Raw genomic sequence first — 21,279 nt, 5'->3', positions numbered from 1 at the left:
GCTAAATGGAGTTTGGAGATTCCAAATCCAGATGTGAGATATTTCAAGCGCTTAACCTCCGCGTGGGACGCCCTGGGTAATTCGAAGAAGATACATATTCTTTATCATAATTATTGATATTATTCAAACAATTTGACGTTTGACAATGTTCTATTCATATTTACCTTACATGCTATACATAGTTTTTAAGCTCTCCATTATGTCTTTGCAATAAGCTTTCAATTAGCCATCTCCTTATTAGTTTTTGAGGAATGTGGACAACTTCATTTTTTAATTGATGTGCCTTTGAATTTAATGTTCATGGTTTGTGAATTTTTTCTATGTTCCATTCATTTTAGGACAATTTCGTTTTTCAATGTAGAATCTACATAGTCTGTTCTATTTTTGAGCTGATTTTCATCCATCTTCTTCTTTTAATCTTTGAGATAAGTGGAGGAATTATTAGTTTTTCATGAATTTTCCATTGACATTAATGTTAAATGTTTCACGCTTTTTGACTATGTTCCATCCATTTTAGGACAGTTTGCTTTGGGAATATAAAATCTACATAATCTCTTCTACATTTGAGCTGAATTTCAGCCATCTTCCCCAATGTCTTTTCACATCATTTTAGCCAGATACTTAGGCCCTTTTATAATCACCCACAATTTCTTCTTTCTTCTTATTCTCTTATCAAACCCAAAATAAGGATAGTTCAATGGTATCCAAATAACAGACAATTCTTTTCTCGAAGCTATATGGTTGACATACACGTCTTCAGTGGAGGAAACCCGGGTTCGATTCCTGACTTGAGTTTATGTGGTTTGGATTCCACGTTAACCTGTAGATTCACGTCTTATATAGTCTTGCTGCAGAAAGGGGGCTAAACTCTAACCCAATACAATGCTTTTCTCGAAAACACTATCACTATTTTGTCCATTGTTCATAAATAGGTATTTCATTAAGAACCTTACAGTATGATATAATTCACTTCTTACAAAATTCGAATATAGTTGATGGTTCAATTTTGTTTAATTATTCTTTATTTTTCATTTATTTTAAATAACAATATTGGATTATGTAACTAATTGTGGTAAGGAATGTTTTGTTAAGCTGATTTTCCTCAAAAAGATTACCACAGTTATATTCATATTTCGCAAACACATGTATCGTTAACAACCATACAACATCGTATAAATTATTTCGTTGGAAGAAAATATTCAGGAAGGGTAATCTCTGACGGGTAAACTTTTGTTCCGATATTTTTTTTTCCAGAACGACTTCAACAATTTTGTTCATGTTTCACGTATAAGTATTTCATAGGTATAATTCATTATTCAATCTTTAATTTTTTTAAAAAATCCACATATGTTAATACAGAGCTGAATTTGCCTTGGCTTCTAACTGTGCCGACAAAGAATCAGATAACAAATAATAGTTAACTTAAAATTTAGCAAATCCATTCCTTCTTATTGCCCACAGTATCTTCATTACATTCGAGAGTGATGATAGGTACTTGTCACCTAATATACAAATAATATAATAAAATCGAGATATTTAAAATTATTGAAACGCATAGTTCAAATGGAAATAGACAAGAAATGTATAAAGTGTTAGTCTGATTAACCTCTGAGAAAAAGGACATTTGCGTAGTTCGAGTTGCCGGAAGAATAATTCCGTACACTGCAAAATTTAAGGTAAGCAGGTATTAATAGTTCTGACTGGATTGAAATAGTACCTATTGATGAGATTTTGTTTCCGTATTCCCTTTGTGGCCAAGTGGCTAACGCAAAGTGGTTTACGCATCGTTGGCCTCGGATGTAAATCCGAGTAGCAGTTTGAATCCCATTTTGAGTAGTTTCCGCCTGATATAACCTCGATGCTGAGAACACATTAAAGCTCAATGACAGAATCAATCAAATTTTATTTCTACGACAAAAAATTTGCTATAAATATGCAAAATGAACATATGTTACCTGTTCGAACCACAACAGCCGTTAGGTTATCTCCATCTTCTGCCCTTCCCTGAAGAAGCTCTGTACCGCATAGAAGAATGTGATGTTTGTCCTCCATATAACTAAATGGTTCGTCAGCTCTCGACGACAAAGGTACCTACAATGACGTAAAAGCAAAATTCTGGTTTTTAAGGATCAAACTGTCTTTACCAGTACTTAAAACCTCTATTATTACGTAACAAGACAAGATTAGTCCTTTTGAAAAACTCGTTTCTTTAAGTAAATACTGAAATGATACGATAAATATGTTATAGTTTCAATTCAAACGAAACGAACTTCTTCCTCGAAGGCGAAGATTTAAGAAAGTCATTTCTCAAATAAAGAGAAGGCCAGTATCGACTTTGGAACAACGAAAAGCAGTTAACGCGAAAATATTTAGACTCATTAACAATCCACACGATTTTACTGCTGATAAGAAAAACTATTGCATTTTGTAATCTAACTAAATGAAATAATTCCACTTCACCTGCAAACAATCTAGATAGAATTGTATTAAATTTCTTCTCTTTCGTCGTTTGAAGATAGCAAATTTTCTAATTAATCAGGATTAAACCTAAATATGGTAATTTTAACAAGCCATTCAAAGAATATAAGCTGTGAAACGAAACTATTAGGCATTGACAGTGGCGTATTTACGATTTTGTTTTTGGAAGGGACTTTGCTAACTTTAATCCTGGAAATGTGAAAATTCTGCTAGATATTTCATTTACTTTAAAATAGTAAATACAATTTCGAGAGGCTTTAGCCTGGAATCCCCCCTTAAATGCGCCACTGGGTACTGATGACTCAAATTGGGCTATTTATAAAGATGTCACAATGTGACAAAAATTCACAGCAGTGCATAATGCTATAATGGTCAAAAATATCTAAAGTATTTTTAAACATTTGTCAAAGAATACACCGCAAAACATTCTTTGAAAACAAGTAATTGGTGTAGTAATAAATTTGACCTATTTGACCTTACTATTAAATGTTCTTTGCTAAACGAATAACATTAAAAAATAACCTATCTCTTTGACATCTCTCGAAATTGAAACACTCTTAGGTGAGAACTTACTTTGGTGACAGGAGTTGATTCTCCAGTGAGCAACGCCTCGTTGACAATGCACGATCCTTTCAGAAGAACCGCATCACACTGCAACTGCACTTGACCATGGGATGGAAGCAGAAGAACATCTCCAGGAACAAGTTGTGTAGAGGAAATCCGTATTTCTATTGTTCAGTCATATCCCAAGGCAGGACATCCAGCAAAACCAACAAAATTAAAAAAAAAAAAAAATGAACAAGAGAGCATTAGACTACACTATAGATCAGGGATTTTCTATTTCTTTTTTCTTTCTTGTAGGGATTTTTTTTTGGTAGATGTTATTTAACAAGACATTCACATACACATCATAAGCATCGACTTACCCTGTCTGTTCAGATAACGTGTAAAACAAAACATTCTAGAGAAGAATGCTCCATTATTTGGTTGAAATTGAACGTTTGAGGTTGTGTGGGACAGAAACTAGTTAGTACAAGTCCCATACCTTCTATTTTTAAAATATATCTGTTTACTATTAGCTCTTCATTTTACAGTTTTATGAACGTTCTTTTGAATCTCAGGGAAAGTGAACTAACTACCCTATTGTTGGTCTGTTGGTTTATAGTTAACTCCTGCCTCATTACGTTGGAGAAGAACACGAACAAAGCTGATAAAGATAAATGCAATTGGAAATGAAATCTTTGAGTTTAACGTCCCACAATTATGCTGGTTAGGCTAAGGGAGACGATGATTAAAGTGAGTGAATGATGATGGAAGAATTAGTGGAATGGGAAAGTGGGAGGAAACGGGAGTACCCGATGAAACCCACAAGCACGATATTGTCCATCATAAACTTACTTCGCCGGAGATCGAACCGGGGACCCCACGCACCAGAGATAAGCGCTCTGCTAGTGAGCCATGTACCCCCATAAATGTAAATGGAATCTAGCAACTGAAAAATATATTTTAGATTATTTTGAATTTCTTTTTTTGATAGACATATGCTTATTTTCATGCTTATTCTCAAATACAACAAAACATAAAGTACAAAATTTTAAACAATTAAAGAATCACTTAAAAACAATTAGAATAAAAGAGGAATGAAACTGATAAACAGATTTTGGCGATAAGACCCGGGTTTGATTCCCGGCGAGAGCACATGTGGTTCGCATCCCACGTTAAACTGTAGATTTCTAAAATTCCAGCTTTCCAGGGAGGTGTACGGGACAAAAATGCATCAAGCAAAAGTTTCCTATTTTTTCACGTAGAATCCGAAACAACGCTGAAAAAGTTAAAAAAAAAATAGCTACTATGTTGCATGTAAAAAATTCAATTTCCGTTTTGAATAACGTACTTCCGGTAAAAACCGGAAGCTACAAATAGCACAATTTGATAGAGCATAGCCAAATACATAAAATAATTTTTCAAAAATGTGGTTTATTTTACTTATTCAGATTTCCAGACGGATACGGGTGGTCTGGGGCACCCGGCATATATATGAAGTTGCTTGGGAAAAAATGCTACAATAGTTTAATAAAAACGACAGATTCGTTAATGCAGTTGTAAAAATAGAAGTTTCAAGAGCACATTAAACCTACAACTTATTACATTAATATTCGATTTCTTTATTATTAATGTAAACAGTTACAACTTCAACTACTATCATTTCTTTCTTGCTTTCTTTTTAAATGACCCGAGAGGGTGTCCCAAAATTGATTAGGTTATTTTAAAACTTTATTACTTTTAAAATAGTTAGGATTTTTTGTTTTTGTTTCACATGTACAAGTTTTGATTATTTTCCGTTTCATATTTGAATATTGGAAAATAATGGAAAATTGGAAAATTGAAGATATGGAGAGATTCAGCATTAAACATAGGGTCACGATTGTGAATCCTTATTGTAGAGACCAACGATCAATTAGTGACTCAAAGAGGTTCGCGTAGAGAATTTAATGTAAGAAACGCACCCTCGGAGATTACTATAACACAGTCTAGTGTAATACGCATAATTATACATATATTAATTAACTACATTCTTTGTTTAATTATACGCATAAATATATATATATTTATCTACATTCGTTGCTTAATTATATATTATTTAACTATATTCATTAAGTTAACAAAGTATAGAAAGAAACAAGACGGCTGCAGACATCCAATTCTTTTCTCCTTTTAAAAAAAAAGAAAGAAAGAAAGAAAGAAACAAGACAGAAGGTAGTCCTCATTATTTTACGGCCACACACGAGAGAAAAAAAAATAGGCAACAAGCTTGTAAGTTCGTGGTTTCTTTCATGAAATTTTAGACTGTAGCGTCTTTACCACCCTAGAGAGGAATTTTAACATAGACAATTCATTGACTGATACGATACAGACCATGTATTTATTTTAAGATTGTTACTTGTAGCTTGTCACCAAAGGCAATTTCAAGAAAATGACCATAGATATAACAGACGAACTGCGGTTTTAAACCGTGGGTGAACCATTTCCCAAAACGAACTAACATACACACAGGCCAGACTATCTGGAGACATACTAACAGAAACAGAATGCCCAATATGTTGTCACATTTATAAGATCAATAAGCACGCAAAATTTTAATGTATAGATAAAGCTTCGCTACTAAGAGAGTATAATAAAATAGATAACATTGCCGCGAGAGGGATAGTACTATTTAGTAATGCGACGAGCGAGAATAATGAGCTATATAATGAATTATTAGAATTAGACGCGTAGAGATGTGGCAACAGTTAAACACATGTTTGAAAGAAATTACCCCAACGCTGTGAATTTGACACCTCGCTTCGGAAAAGAAGAGAAAACCAGCCAAAATCGGCTACGTAAGGGGTCCAGAATGGCTGGCCATGACGCTAGAAAAATATTTTAATTATTCTACACATAAGCGAAAACATGAAACGCATGATGACAGAAAAGTAACACGGCTAAGTTTTGTGGTCATTTTAAGAAATTTTCTCAAGACTCTCTGGCGTCTTGCGATATTTATTAAGACACGAAACATGTACCACGAGGAGACATAGTCCTCAAGAGCGGTCAGTGTCCAGCCGAAAAAGGGAGAGGAAAAGAAAAGAAAAGGTTTTTGAAAAGCAACCCTAAGAAAAAAAAAACACCACAGAATAAGGAACGTAGAAAGAATAGGGGTAAAATACACAGGAAGAAAAAGAGAGTGGGGGAATTTTACTAACTAAAATTACTATAATACGTAAAAATGATCAAAATTGAGTATATTTTATACGCAAATGTAAACAAATAAATGGAGCACTATTTCTTTGAAAGGATTTTCCTATGTCTGTCTGTCTGGCTGGCTGTCTCTCTCTATCTCTATGTATATGAGATCTATATATTACATATAATCATATAAGTATTAACAACATCAATTAAGTGCTAGGCAAAAGGTCATTCCTGAACTAGTTAAAAGCTGTACATAATCTGCGAAAATATTTAGAATAAAATCTGATTATTATTATTATTATTATTATTATCACGATTATTGGTAACTAGTATTTTGCATAAAGAATTATTAAAAAGGAGGATCATTTAGTTGTGTATAACATATTCAAGTAGATATAGAAATTTTATAGGGATACCACAATTATCATTAGTCTTATGTAACCAACAAATATTATTATTATTAACGCTAGAAATATTGTGATAGAAATATTGTTTTACTCAACATTATTAATATCACCATTATTATATCAAAACAAAATTGTCATAGAAATATAAATATTCGTATTCCAGTAAGAAACATCTGAGAAAATCTAAGAAAATTGTCATAAAAGAGTATAATATTTAATAAATCGGGTTTAATAAATAGTAAAATCTATATTTGAAAATAAGATAATTTCGTAAGGCATTCACATTTGGCACTGGAGGATCATTCAAAATTGGTCGCGCGGTAACCTCAGCAGGGGTCTCTGGCTAAAGAGGGTGACTTTGAAAAAAAAAGGGGAGGTCTTTCTTAAGAAACAGGAGAAAAACCAATGAAAAGAGAGGGTGGTCAAGAAAAAGGAGAGAAACCAATAAGACAGAAAACGAAACTTAATGAAACAAAATGAAAAGAACAATTATTGGTTAGATTAGACAAGGGGTGTGTCAAAATGGTCAGAGTGTGTAAAGGACAAATAGGAAAGGAGAAACAAAAAAATGAATAAGTAATTAGTGTGAAAGGATAAAGGAAGAGGACAGAAAGAGGACATAAAGTTTTTTTAGTTAGGTTGAGAGAATCAAGTGGTCGAGATAATCGAATCGCGAAGTCCAGACTGAATTCAGGGGTAACAACCCGTATAATAATACATCTCCGCGCTCTGAGCGGTGAAAGACAGTTTCAGTGGGGGCCAGTAGTGGTAAAAATGCGAGAGGCCGCAAGAGTACGCTATTTTCGGCTGTGACAAAAGAACAAGATTGCAATTCTTTCTTGTACCAGAAGACCGTATAATAAGTATAATAATTTAATCAACGTTTTATAAAAGTGTGGCGTCGCCTGTAGTGATAAAACGCAGTAAATGAAGTAAACATTTGGAACTTTGCGAACTTTTCAAGAGTGTGAACCATTTGAAACTTTCCGGAGAGCAAGACAACGAGACAGCGGAGCTGCCTTACTAGAGGAAAAGGAAAATGTTCAACGGACAGTCATCAAAAAGGAGGTAAAGTGGCAAACATTTCATTAACTGAATTTTAAGTGCAGTGCGCGATAAAGTTTAAATTCCAAATGACACACCCTCGAATTAAGGTCATGTATAATTTGTGTAAAATTAAATTTCCTCCCTCTTGTTTTACAAAATAGATGTAACTATTGGTGTTAAAGAAAAGGCCAACTTATATTTTGTGTTAGGTGAAGTATAGAATAATTCCAACCAACCTGTAAAGATAATAAGACTTAGACACAATTCTACATTTAATATAAAGTTGATTCTACAAGTAACATTTATCATTCAACAACGTGATAACTGTATTTATATTTGTAACTTTTATTTTATCTTTCATTTCAATTATTAAAGTAACCAAATGAACAATGGAGTTTTCATTATCCAAAATTTATTGTTGAGCAAATAAAGAGTTAAAAGAGTAATGGTACAGGTAGCTTTAGATGGAAAGCTAGCAGCAAACGGAGGCTCGACAGAAGCCCGAGGCCACGAAACCCTGAGATAAGAGTAAGTAATATTTCGACTTTAAGTTTCAGCAATTTTCACTTTATTACAGTACGCTTCCAGCCAGCGCAGCCCATTTCTTTTACACTAGCCACACGCTTCCGACAACGGGTGTCTGTAACTAACCTGCCTCGGACAGGGAGACGATGTTCTTCCAATACAAAGTAAAATAAGAGCAAGAATCTGCGATGCTGAAAATGGAAGGCACTTGAAGAATGTTATTCTTAAGAAGTAACGATATAAATTATGAGTTTTTTTTTTTCGTAGGACAAATTTCTTTAAAACATATATTGACTTTTCAAATCACCGAGTTACTTTTAGAGCACCCTGTATAAGGAAGAAAGTATATGGCCCATGTTAAAAACGAAGCTCTTGATGTATACTAACTGCATTCACCACTCCTGCTTGTCGGTTAGCGTACGCGCCTTTGGCGTGGGAGACCCGGGTTCGATTCCCGGCGGGAGCTCATGTGGTTCGGATTCCACGTTAATCAGTAGGTCCACGTCTCATATAGCCTCTCTGCTGAAAGGGACGCTAAACTAAAATCAACTCAACTCAACTCACTCCTGCTTGCTCTTAAAATCCAGTTTCTTCAGGAAAATACGTACTATAGAACATTAATTGGATACATAAAATTGCTAATTGAACAATTCCAATTATCATTCGTTGTACTAATGTTAGCAAGCCATGGAAACGATCATTGGGATAAACTAAAAAAATAAACACGATGTTAATAACCCCCAATCTTCACGTGTACACATCTCAAGGTTCATGATATATTCCGCTACATTCTTTTGGTATGTATCATTAAAAGCAATGTCTACTTGTAAACTTTCTCAATGGTTTCAATCTCCAATAACTCCACTTTCAACGCACACACATACACAATTCATAGTATTGCATTGACAATGTTGTTCTTGTACAAATTTTTAGTTACTAACTGTTTAGATTCTACCTTTCTATCCCCCTAAAAATTTCAATGACGTAACATCCAAAATCATATATAGATTGATTTAGAATGATTGATAATAATTGTTGTGAAAGTTTAAACAGTATTAAACACTATTAAGTGCTGATCGCTAAATTTTACATCCAGAATAGATGATAAGTGTTTCTAATTGGATATATGAAATGCCTTTTCTTCTAGAATAAAACCCAATTATACAACCATACAACTGTCACGCAATGGATAGATGTGACACTTTGAAGAACACTTCCTACTGTATGATTTGAACTTTCGGTTTTTTCACACTAAAAAAGGGTATGAAAGTAAATACATCCTCCATCAAAAGTAAACATTTGACTAGGTATACACCTACGACATTCCTTTGGAATTTTATCAGCAACATGCTAATAATCAGCTTTGTAAAGGTTTGACTTCCGTATACAATGTCATAGCATCATTGTGCATTAGTGTATACAGGAAGGAGTTACTTCCTTAATATGCTGCATCCTGATAGCAACGAATCTACATATTTACTATAAATCAAAGATGATAATTATGTGTAATTCCTCTCGTTAGATATTCTATACGATGGCACTGAGATAGAGTGTTTACTTCTACTACTAGCACAAATAAGCTTTGGATTAACAATATTCTGTCCGTGGAGGGTTTTCTCGGAGATCTCCTAACAGTGGCGAACATAGCATCCCATCAAGGAGGGGGTTGAAGCTCCCGTGAAAGTAAAACTTGGAGCCTCCTAAGTAGTATTGATTTAGTGAGGTATCCATAAAAGAGATGCCGCGCCTTGATAAGAGATAGCACATATCTACTGTTTAACTATGGATAAGGGGACTATCGAAGGAGGTGATGAAATAGAATCAGTTTTTTTTTTCCTGGAGATAGATGACGAAAGGAAAGGTTGAATGACCACTACGAAGGTCACATTGGATGGTCCCTGTGCAGGACCAGAATGGATGACCCTGGAAATGGCCCCTATGCAGGACCCATAGCCCCTATGCAGGACCCATGGCCCCTACGCTTCATTAGAAGCTACCTGTTAAAAAGCAAATAAAAGGAAATGGTTTCCTTCCCTACTTGCAGCTTATGTAATGGTTCGTAATATGTAAAATATTACTCATTGGTAAAAATATGGCCCCTGGAAATGACCCCAACCCATGGCCCCTGAAGATTGCCCCCTGTGCAGGAACCATGGCCCCTGTGCAGGAACCATGGCCCCTGTGCAGGACCCATACGAACAGAATGTGAGAACATTACAAGCTACATGTTAAAAAGGTGGGAGCAGATAAAAGGAAATGGTTCCCTTCCCTGCCTTGCAGGGCCCCTGGAAATGACTCCCAGGACCCATTGCCCCTATGCAGGACCTATACGAACAGTATGTGAGCATATATAATTGATTAGAAGCTACCTGTTAAAAAGATGTGAGCATCCCTCGACTTGAACAACGTGAAAAGTTAAAAATAAGCCCCCTCCCCCCCCTCCTACAAGTATACTATGAAAAGGGTAATATTTATTAAAAATTATTTTTTTCTTACTTATGAGCTGAAGACTGAGTGGCACAGACGTCCTTCCTTGAGAGCCGTTGAAATTGAAATGAAGGAGCGAGAAGGCGTTTGGCGTGGCTTTAGTGACGTCAAGATTAACTTTGTACCGTATCAGAATGATAAAAGTGATTATAGTGTTACCTTATGCTCAGCATAATGTAACATGGCCCGATGCTTTTGAACACCTTGTATGTTGGTAGGAAAATTTTAAAATTTATTTAGAATGTTAATAGAAACTTTTATTTTATAGTAGAGCAAACCGTAGGTTGAGAATTTTGAGTAATTTTAACACAACAGAGCTTTTCAATAGATGTTAGATGAAGATTACATGATTATTAATTATATTTTATATATTTTACGCATTTATCCATGAATATATTATTATTTTAGACAAATAAGTGTATATTTCGACTTTTCCAATGGTTTTTAGTTCATTTCTATTCATATTTCGGCATAGGGAATCTTCACAAGAAAGCTAAAAATTTTATTTCGTAAAATCTTCATCAAAATTCCAAATTAATAAAGTCAGCCATAATTTCTTCTTGGTGCATCTCTTTGTTTCGAAGTAAAATTATCTGATTGGCTAATCCACAATCACAGCTGCGGCTGAGATTTCGGTTCTCTTTGATCTTCACTCAGAAGCCCATCATCCTATGATTACGTCATAATTATTTTCCAATTGGGGATCATCTTCTGGTAACTCTTTGTCTTACGGCGTCAGCCATTTCAAGAGTCAGACGTGCAGTATTTAGCGTCTGCGAAAAGTGGAATAATTTGTAATCACGTGAAAATTGTGTCAAATTCTTCGTTTTGGCGAATATTGGAAGAGATAACTGTACGACATTTGGTGTTTCAACAAATTGTTAATCCGGAAATAAGACAATTGTGAAGTAATTTCGCATAACATAACGGATACTAGCCTATAGCTATCCAGTGGTATGGAATGAGCTCCTTAGCAAATTTTGCGTTCTCGGTCCACCAGAGAACCTAAGAGAAGAAAGAGGAGACGGTGGGAGAGAGAGAAAGAATATTGAGTAGTGGTGCAGACCCGAGGAAGAAGAAGTCAAGCCACGCTCGATGGCTTTTCTGGAAAGGTGCTGAAGGAGTTTCCAAAAATTTTTTTAGACCACGTATCACGAGTTTCCCAGGAACCTCGGGTGGAAGTTATCAGGATTTTTTTTTGTTGTTTAACATATCCGTTTAATCTTGGTGTAAGAAGAGGATGTCAAGTAAGTAAGGAACGGTGAAAGTGAAACTCAGGTATTTGGCTTCAAAATTTTCCTTGTTCTGGCAAACTATCATGAGTGAATATATTTTCTGGTGTTCGTGTAATTCTCGTAATATGAAGCACTAAATTCGTAAAGTTTCCCTCAACGCCGCACGCATGTAGATTTAGGCAATGTGACATCGTGTTTTCATTCGATGGGGGGGAAAAGAAAGCTAGAATCTCAGCGCAGAGCGATTGTCGTAATCTCAAGAAAATGTGTGTACCACACACACATTTTCCCCAGTGATGAAAGTTGTTTTAGATTCCCCAAAATCTAGAAATTATTCATTTTCGGTAATTCTGCTCAAAATTCAACCTTTATTCATTTTGGCATGTTTTCTTTTGGTTTGACGTAGAATGTTTATGAATGTTGAATATGTAAACAAGTGTCAGTTTCACGGCTATTTGTCTAGTGCAAGGGTACATGCATCTTGCGTACCGATAATCGAAAACGTTCATCAATAGGTTAAACCTACGTACTATTTTAGAAAACTGATACCCATCAAGTTATAAAATGCAATGTTGATAATGTCTAGTAAATATTTTTCTTCTTTTAAGAAATTAATTCAGAACGACACTAATGCAAGACTAACCACTGCGTCTTCGGTAGAAATGTGGTAGCGAAAACAAAATATAAATGCAAGTTAAGTATGGTGCTTTAGGAAATGTATGTGTGATTTTTTTTTTTTTTAAATATATATACTTGTTTAGGTTAAGTTAGTTTAGTTAGATTAGGGCTTTAGGTTTAAGTTGTGTGAATATATTATATGCATGTCTTGCCTGTGCTAGATTGTCATGTGCGTCCGAGCTGAAAAGAGGTCGCGAAGAGCGTAAATCCTCTACGCCGGCCACGAAATCGATGCACAGAAGAGTGTAAGCACCAAGGAATATATGTAAACAAAAGGCAAATTAAGCTAACCACAATCTGTAGGCAGTGAATTTATTATTTTCAGTAGTATTTTGTATTTTCTATTGTACTCTTTTGTTTGTTTTGCGTGTCGATACCATGGAAATGCTCTAGAAGGCAAGAATATTCAATGAATATCAAAGAATATGAATATTTCGAGAATATAAACAAAAGTAAATAACGTTTTTGGCTTTGAAAGTATAGAAATCGATTTTATTAAATTTTATTTTGATGGGTATGTCAGTTCAATGTAAATATTTTCCTGTTAACGAATATTTTGTGTTACATTCATGAATATTTTGAAAGAAAATAAAACTTACTAGCCGTGAATGCATCTTTCTTTTTGAATACGAAATCTAATTAGCTTGTAATTTTGAGAAATAGTAGAAATATGTAGTCGATGTTTTTGGTATGCATGCGAAGCATAAAAAGAAGCGAAGAGCAGTGTGCAGAATAAGTTTACTGGGGAAATGAAATAGCTGTGAAATTCAGGGAAGAGACTTTCCTTAGTGTGACCGAGTTGAAAACAACCGAATCTGTAGAAATTTCTCATTTTATCAATTTCTATCAAAATCTCAGTTTGGATTCTTTTTTTTTTATTTATTACAAAATTCTGTTTCAAGAGGTTTTTTTTTTTAAATTCAGATAGGACTTTCACAGACAACATCAAGATCTTCTTTGCGCTCAGTGCCAGCTCCACTCGGGGGTCGGTGTCCTGTGTCTGTAGTCGTGGTTCACAACCTATTTCCGGATGGGATGTGGATGATGAACTGCAGGCCTGGATGTCGGGCTGTGAGTTGAGATGGAAGAGAGTTTGGAAGCTTTATATTTCGGGCCAAATTTGAGTTCTACTTTCCGTAGATGATTGGCTTGGTGATTGGCTCAGTGACTGTTGATGACGAGCCCGTACGGGCCCAGTAGGTTCGGTGTCACTAGTCAGTGATACATTCAACATAGCATGTAATCTCAAGGAAAGGGAACATCATACAAGAAAACAAACAACAATATTTCATTATTTTATTTATCATTATTATTATTATTATTATTATTATTAATATTATTATTTTTTTTTTGTAAAAATGGCGACCCCTATCCAGGATTTCTGTTGTTTCAATCCTACGCGAGCGCTAAGGAAAGCAAACAATCACAGCAGAGTATTTGTAATGGGGATAATTACGACAATCGCTACATTGAATGAAACATGGTCACTTCTGAATTTATATGTGCGTGATGTTGTGGGAAACAAACTCAATGAAAGTGGAAATGTCTGTGGGTAGCAGATCAAGTAACGAATCTCGTCATCCGAGTGAATATATATGTTGTTCAGACGAAATTGCTGGGTTTAGTGTTTATTGTGACAGCTGTTTTAGATGGGTACATGCCCAATGTTATGGCTTGTCCGAGGAACAAGTACAGGAGTTAGACAAAAGTAGTGAGCCGTGGCTATGTAAGCCCTGCCTGGCGAAACAGGCGACAGTGTTGCCACTGCCGAAATCTTCAGAAACTGAAAGTGATGAAGGCGAACGTGGAACGCGGGGTAGTCCGAACAATTCTGAGAAGGAGGAAGGAAGTCGAGGAAACGTAGCTTCCGGTCCGAATGTGCAACTAACGGACTTTGCGGCCATGATGGAACGCTTCAGTCAAACTCTAACATTAACGCTGAATGAAAAGTTCGAAAAGGTCGATAGTAAATTTCAGGACGTTCATAGTAACTTTCATGCGATGAGCAAACAGGTTGATAGTAAATTCCAGGATATGAATGAGAAATTCGATAATGTAAAATTTGAATTGTTACAAACGATAAATGAAAAAGTAGCCCATGTGAACGAAGACGTAGAGGCGGTTAGGTCGGAAGTTCGCGACTTATATACTTCTGTTGGGAATTATCAGAATAAAATAGACGCGCGGGTCGATGCCGTTGAGGAAGGTCTCCGGTTATCGGTTAAAGCGCAGAATCGACGATGTGACGACTTGACAAAGGAGTTCTCACATCTCGAACTCAGTACCCAAAGGTCGTGTCAGGCACTTGAAGCCAGGATTCAGACGTTAGAGGGAAAAACAAACCAAAGAAAAGATAAACGGTGTGGTCGTAAGCGAGCGCGAGACTTTGTTGTCGGTGATGGAATCGAGTCTGACGGGACCGAGTCAGACATCCAAGTGGATGTACCGGTCTCTTCAGTTGGGGAGACTCGTACTATTCCCACGGTGACTGTCTCTGTCTGTCAGCCGACCAACATACACGGCACAAATGTCCTTCCCTTTGAATTGTCTTCACGAACGTTGAATTTAAACAAGTCACATATGTCTGGTGTTGAGACAATAGGTAGTCAGGCGTTGTCCAGGAGGTCGAATCCATTGTTGGTTTCGCCTCAGGTGTCAGGATTTTCCAATCCTAGTTGTCGGTTGAACCATGTGGTGTCCTCTAGTAGTGTAGCAGACATGACTCCTTCGTGTGCTGGAGTTCAGGAGGGAATATGTGGTCACGCGGTGGTATCAATGCCAGACGACTTAATTTCTGGACAAAATTACCAACACTATTCCATTTTCGGTCAAAATCAATTGGGTGCAAAGAGCCCCGTGGTTGGCCACAATTCTCCCGTGAACCCCAGTAGAAGCGAGGAAGGCATTGGTAAGCGAACTCTAAATTTAAGACTCTCTGAATTAAATCACTTACCTACATTTTCTGGTGAATACGGTTTGGCTCCGAAGTATTTGGTGAGTGACCAAGGTCCGCAGTTCTTGTCGCGCTTCTGGAAAGAGTTTTGTCAAAAACACCGGATAAAACATATACTTACCACGCCATACCATCCAGCTTCACATGGCATTATCGAACGCAGACATCGTGACCTTCATCGCATTCTCCGCCTGTATTGCAGTGACAACCAGTCCAAATGGAGTAATTTTCTAAAAGCAGCCCAAGATTTGTGTAATCACTCTTGGTGTGATGCTCTCGGATGTACTCCAGCGGAGCGTTTCTTAACGTATTCAGCATCCAAGAGCTTCAAGGAAAACTTCATTTGGCCCAAAGAGACGGTGCAAGTAAATGAAGACAAGAAATTTGTAGTTTCTGTTCCGGCAGCAGAACCGAAGAAGGAAAGAAAGCTGCGGAAACAGCAAGACGTCGTTACAGAAGGTTCTTTGGTGATGGTGAAAACTCACCATATATCGTCTATACCCAAAAAGGTATTTGCAAAATTTATGCACACATACGTCGGACCTTACCAAGTGGTATCTCTGTCTCGAAATTCAGCGAGATTGCAAACTCTGCAGGGAGAAAACATAGGAGTTCAGAGTTTTGACAATCTGAAACTGTTTCGCTGTTCAGAAGAGAAAAGAAAGGAATTATTAGAAGGATGAAAGAAAAAAAAAAAAAACTTAGTTTATAGGTTAAGGTTAGGTTAGGTTTGATTAGAATGTATAGTTGTAATTAGAATTGAAAGAAAAAAAAAAAAGATGTTTTATCTTGTATAGTCTCTAGTAATTTAGTAGTAACAGAAAAAAAAAAAAAACCAACTTAAGAAGAACTCATAAGTTCAGATTTTTTTTTTTTCTCCGAAGCTCCCGGAGGATGTTACCTTATGCTCAGCATAATGTAACATGGCCCGATGCTTTTGAACACCTTGTATGTTGGTAGGAAAATTTTAAAATTTATTTAGAATGTTAATAGAAACTTTTATTTTATAGTAGAGCAAACCGTAGGTTGAGAATTTTGAGTAATTTTAACACAACAGAGCTTTTCAATAGATGTTAGATGAAGATTACATGATTATTAATTATATTTTATATATTTTACGCATTTATCCATGAATATATTATTATTTTAGACAAATAAGTGTATATTTCGACTTTTCCAATGGTTTTTAGTTCATTTCTATTCATATTTCGGCATAGGGAATCTTCACAAGAAAGCTAAAAATTTTATTTCGTAAAATCTTCATCAAAATTCCAAATTAATAAAGTCAGCCATAATTTCTTCTTGGTGCATCTCTTTGTTTCGAAGTAAAATTATCTGATTGGCTAATCCACAATCACAGCTGCGGCTGAGATTTCGGTTCTCTTTGATCTTCACTCAGAAGCCCATCATCCTATGATTACGTCATAATTATTTTCCAATTGGGGATCATCTTCTGGTAACTCTTTGTCTTACGGCGTCAGCCATTTCAAGAGTCAGACGTGCAGTATTTAGCGTCTGCGAAAAGTGGAATAATTTGTAATCACGTGAAAATTGTGTCAAATTCTTCGTTTTGGCGAATATTGGAAGAGATAACTGTACGACATTTGGTGTTTCAACAAATTGTTAATCCGGAAATAAGACAATTGTGAAGTAATTTCGCATAACATAACGGATACTAGCCTATAGCTATCCAGTGGTATGGAATGAGCTCCTTAGCAAATTTTGCGTTCTCGGTCCACCAGAGAACCTAAGAGAAGAAAGAGGAGACGGTGGGAGAGAGAGAAAGAATATTGAGTAGTGGTGCAGACCCGAGGAAGAAGAAGTCAAGCCACGCTCGATGGCTTTTCTGGAAAGGTGCTGAAGGAGTTTCCAAAAATTTTTTTAGACCACGTATCACGAGTTTCCCAGGAACCTCGGGTGGAAGTTATCAGGATTTTTTTTTGTTGTTTAACATATCCGTTTAATCTTGGTGTAAGAAGAGGATGTCAAGTAAGTAAGGAACGGTGAAAGTGAAACTCAGGTATTTGGCTTCAAAATTTTCCTTGTTCTGGCAAACTATCATGAGTGAATATATTTTCTGGTGTTCGTGTAATTCTCGTAATATGAAGCACTAAATTCGTAAAGTTTCCCTCAACGCCGCACGCATGTAGATTTAGGCAATGTGACATCGTGTTTTCATTCGATGGGGGGGAAAAGAAAGCTAGAATCTCAGCGCAGAGCGATTGTCGTAATCTCAAGAAAATGTGTGTACCACACACACATTTTCCCCAGTGATGAAAGTTGTTTTAGATTCCCCAAAATCTAGAAATTATTCATTTTCGGTAATTCTGCTCAAAATTCAACCTTTATTCATTTTGGCATGTTTTCTTTGGTTTGACGTAGAATGTTTATGAATGTTGAATATGTAAACAAGTGTCAGTTTCACGGCTATTTGTCTAGTGCAAGGGTACATGCATCTTGCGTACCGATAATCGAAAACGTTCATCAATAGGTTAAACCTACGTACTATTTTAGAAAACTGATACCCATCAAGTTATAAAATGCAATGTTGATAATGTCTAGTAAATATTTTTCTTCTTTTAAGAAATTAATTCAGAACGACACTAATGCAAGACTAACCACTGCGTCTTCGGTAGAAATGTGGTAGCGAAAACAAAATATAAATGCAAGTTAAGTATGGTGCTTTAGGAAATGTATGTGTGATTTTTTTTTTTTTTAAATATATATACTTGTTTAGGTTAAGTTAGTTTAGTTAGATTAGGGCTTTAGGTTTAAGTTGTGTGAATATATTATATGCATGTCTTGCCTGTGCTAGATTGTCATGTGCGTCCGAGCTGAAAAGAGGTCGCGAAGAGCGTAAATCCTCTACGCCGGCCACGAAATCGATGCACAGAAGAGTGTAAGCACCAAGGAATATATGTAAACAAAAGGCAAATTAAGCTAACCACAATCTGTAGGCAGTGAATTTATTATTTTCAGTAGTATTTTGTATTTTCTATTGTACTCTTTTGTTTGTTTTGCGTGTCGATACCATGGAAATGCTCTAGAAGGCAAGAATATTCAATGAATATCAAAGAATATGAATATTTCGAGAATATAAACAAAAGTAAATAACGTTTTTGGCTTTGAAAGTATAGAAATCGATTTTATTAAATTTTATTTTGATGGGTATGTCAGTTCAATGTAAATATTTTCCTGTTAACGAATATTTTGTGTTACATTCATGAATATTTTGAAAGAAAATAAAACTTACTAGCCGTGAATGCATCTTTCTTTTTGAATACGAAATCTAATTAGCTTGTAATTTTGAGAAATAGTAGAAATATGTAGTCGATGTTTTTGGTATGCATGCGAAGCATAAAAAGAAGCGAAGAGCAGTGTGCAGAATAAGTTTACTGGGGAAATGAAATAGCTGTGAAATTCAGGGAAGAGACTTTCCTTAGTGTGACCGAGTTGAAAACAACCGAATCTGTAGAAATTTCTCATTTTATCAATTTCTATCAAAATCTCAGTTTGGATTCTTTTTTTTTATTTATTACAAAATTCTGTTTCAAGAGGTTTTTTTTTTTAAATTCAGATAGGACTTTCACAGACAACATCAAGATCTTCTTTGCGCTCAGTGCCAGCTCCACTCGGGGGTCGGTGTCCTGTGTCTGTAGTCGTGGTTCACAACCTATTTCCGGATGGGATGTGGATGATGAACTGCAGGCCTGGATGTCGGGCTGTGAGTTGAGATGGAAGAGAGTTTGGAAGCTTTATATTTCGGGCCAAATTTGAGTTCTACTTTCCGTAGATGATTGGCTTGGTGATTGTATCAGTGACTGTTGATGACGAGCCCGTACGGGCCCAGTAGGTTCGGTGTCACTAGTCAGTGATACATTCAACATAGCATGTAATCTCAAGGAAAGGGAACATCATACAAGAAAACAAACAACAATATTTCATTATTTTATTTATCATTATTATTATTATTATTATTATTATTATTATTTTTTTTTTTTAGTAAAAATAGACTTTAATTATTTACACGAATCACAGATTACTTGCAATCATCTACAAACATTTGTATGATTTGAACTTAATGAGAACTCTGAATAACAATCACGTGCAAGGTTAAAAACCTTTATTATTGACAACCATGAGTGATATCTAACAGAGTTAATCACAGATGGATCACGAGTTTATGTGTTTAAGTTTAAATGATATTGATGATAGAGAAAAAATAAACCGATAATCACGAGAACTGATGGGTTATTGAACGCTTGCCCTATTACAAACTGAACTTGTATTTGTAAATATATATAAACAATTTGGAAACGTTATTACTTAGAGATAACCAGAGAACGGCGAAAACATTTATTTTGTTATTAGAATCTAATACGAGAAAATAAACTGCAACTTTAGAGATTAATGCCCCGAACTGCACAATTATTATTATTGTATGGATTTAATGTTTACGGTGAGAACATTGAGCATGCACCACTTATATGCAATAAAGCATATGGACTTATGGGTAAAAAAAAATGGTTCCGCCTATACTAAATAAAGTACTTATATATAAATCCCTATATTCCCTTTTTTATATATTATAATTGTTGCTACTGATAGTGTTTTTTTAGTAATTAATTGCGTGATTTTACGTGTGTGTGTGTGTGTTTGCGATTTTTAAAAAAGTTTGGACGACCAGCGAAAATTGTAAGTTATTATTGTAGTTGATGTATATATCCACACATATTCACTGACGCGCCTTTTGTACATTAATATTTAAACCTAGGACTACCGAACAAATGTAAAATTGTAATTTACTTTAAAAGTATAACACATAATCGTTAACGTGCCACCACAGACATTCATATTGAAACGTGAGAAAAAAGTGATTAATTGTAAAATATTTTAACATTAATGCCGCACCTTTGTTTGAAATGCTATTTATGTTGCGCGCTTACACAAAGATTTATTTTTATTATAGCAAGCATTTACGGAAATAATTTTAAAATACCATTGCACCTAACACATGTTGGTTACGCCTTTTGTTAAAATTGTACGTACGCGAACACGAAATAAAAACTACTGTGTTTACCTAGCACAAGCTGTTTGCACTTTTTAAAATTGCACGTACGCGAACACGAAATAAAAAATTAGTGTGTGCACCTAGCACATGTTGGTTGTACTTTTAAAATTGCACGTACGCGAAAGCGAAATAAAAATTACTGTGTGCACCTAACACATGTTGGTTGTACTTTTTAAAATTGCACAAACGCGAACATAAAATAAAAATTACAGTGTGCACCTAGCACATACTGGTTGTACTTTTTAAAATTGTATGTACGCCCACCAACTTACATTTGAGAACGCGTTATAAAATAGTTTGTGTTATATAACTTTTGCGGACAAATTAGTTGCCTGGCACAAAATTTAAATTGCCTATCCATTATTAAGGTAAGCTAAGATGGCTATACTTGCTAACGCGCCTTTACTTGAAAACCACATGTTTTTTACTAAGGTAAGCTAAGATGTTTATACTTGCTAATGTGCATTAGTGGAAAACCACATTTTTTTTTACTAATCTATTGTAACGTAACCGTCGCTAACGCGCCTTTACATGAAAACCACATGGTTTTTTACTAAGGTAACCTAAGCTGTTTATATTTGCTAACGCCACCTATGGTATCGTGACCGTCGGTAACGCGCCTTTATTTTAATGGAGCATTATCCACTTTTGATAATAATGTATAAAATA

At 35.5% G+C, this 21,279-nt stretch overlaps 1 protein-coding gene across 1 annotated transcript in view; it reads right to left on the bottom strand.

Moving 5' to 3' along the window:
• The window catches only part of LOC145679528 (polyamine-transporting ATPase 13A3-like), a 161,219-nt gene that overhangs the window by 69,597 nt on the left and 70,343 nt on the right, over positions 1-21,279 (bottom strand). The window contains exons 5-6 of the mRNA XM_081750106.1: positions 3,052-3,206; positions 1,956-2,091 (exon numbers count right to left, since the gene is read on the bottom strand). Coding sequence (XP_081606232.1) covers positions 1,956-2,091; positions 3,052-3,206 — 291 coding nt within the window. The remainder of the gene's footprint in view (positions 1-1,955; positions 2,092-3,051; positions 3,207-21,279) is intronic.

This window comes from Thermobia domestica, chromosome 2, assembly GCF_964235325.1.
Source record: "Thermobia domestica chromosome 2, izTheDome1.hap1.1, whole genome shotgun sequence".
Classification (NCBI taxonomy): domain Eukaryota; kingdom Metazoa; phylum Arthropoda; class Insecta; order Zygentoma; family Lepismatidae; genus Thermobia; species Thermobia domestica.
The sequence above is the reverse complement of the archived record's forward strand: the minus strand, read 5'-3'. Positions and strand labels throughout refer to the sequence as shown.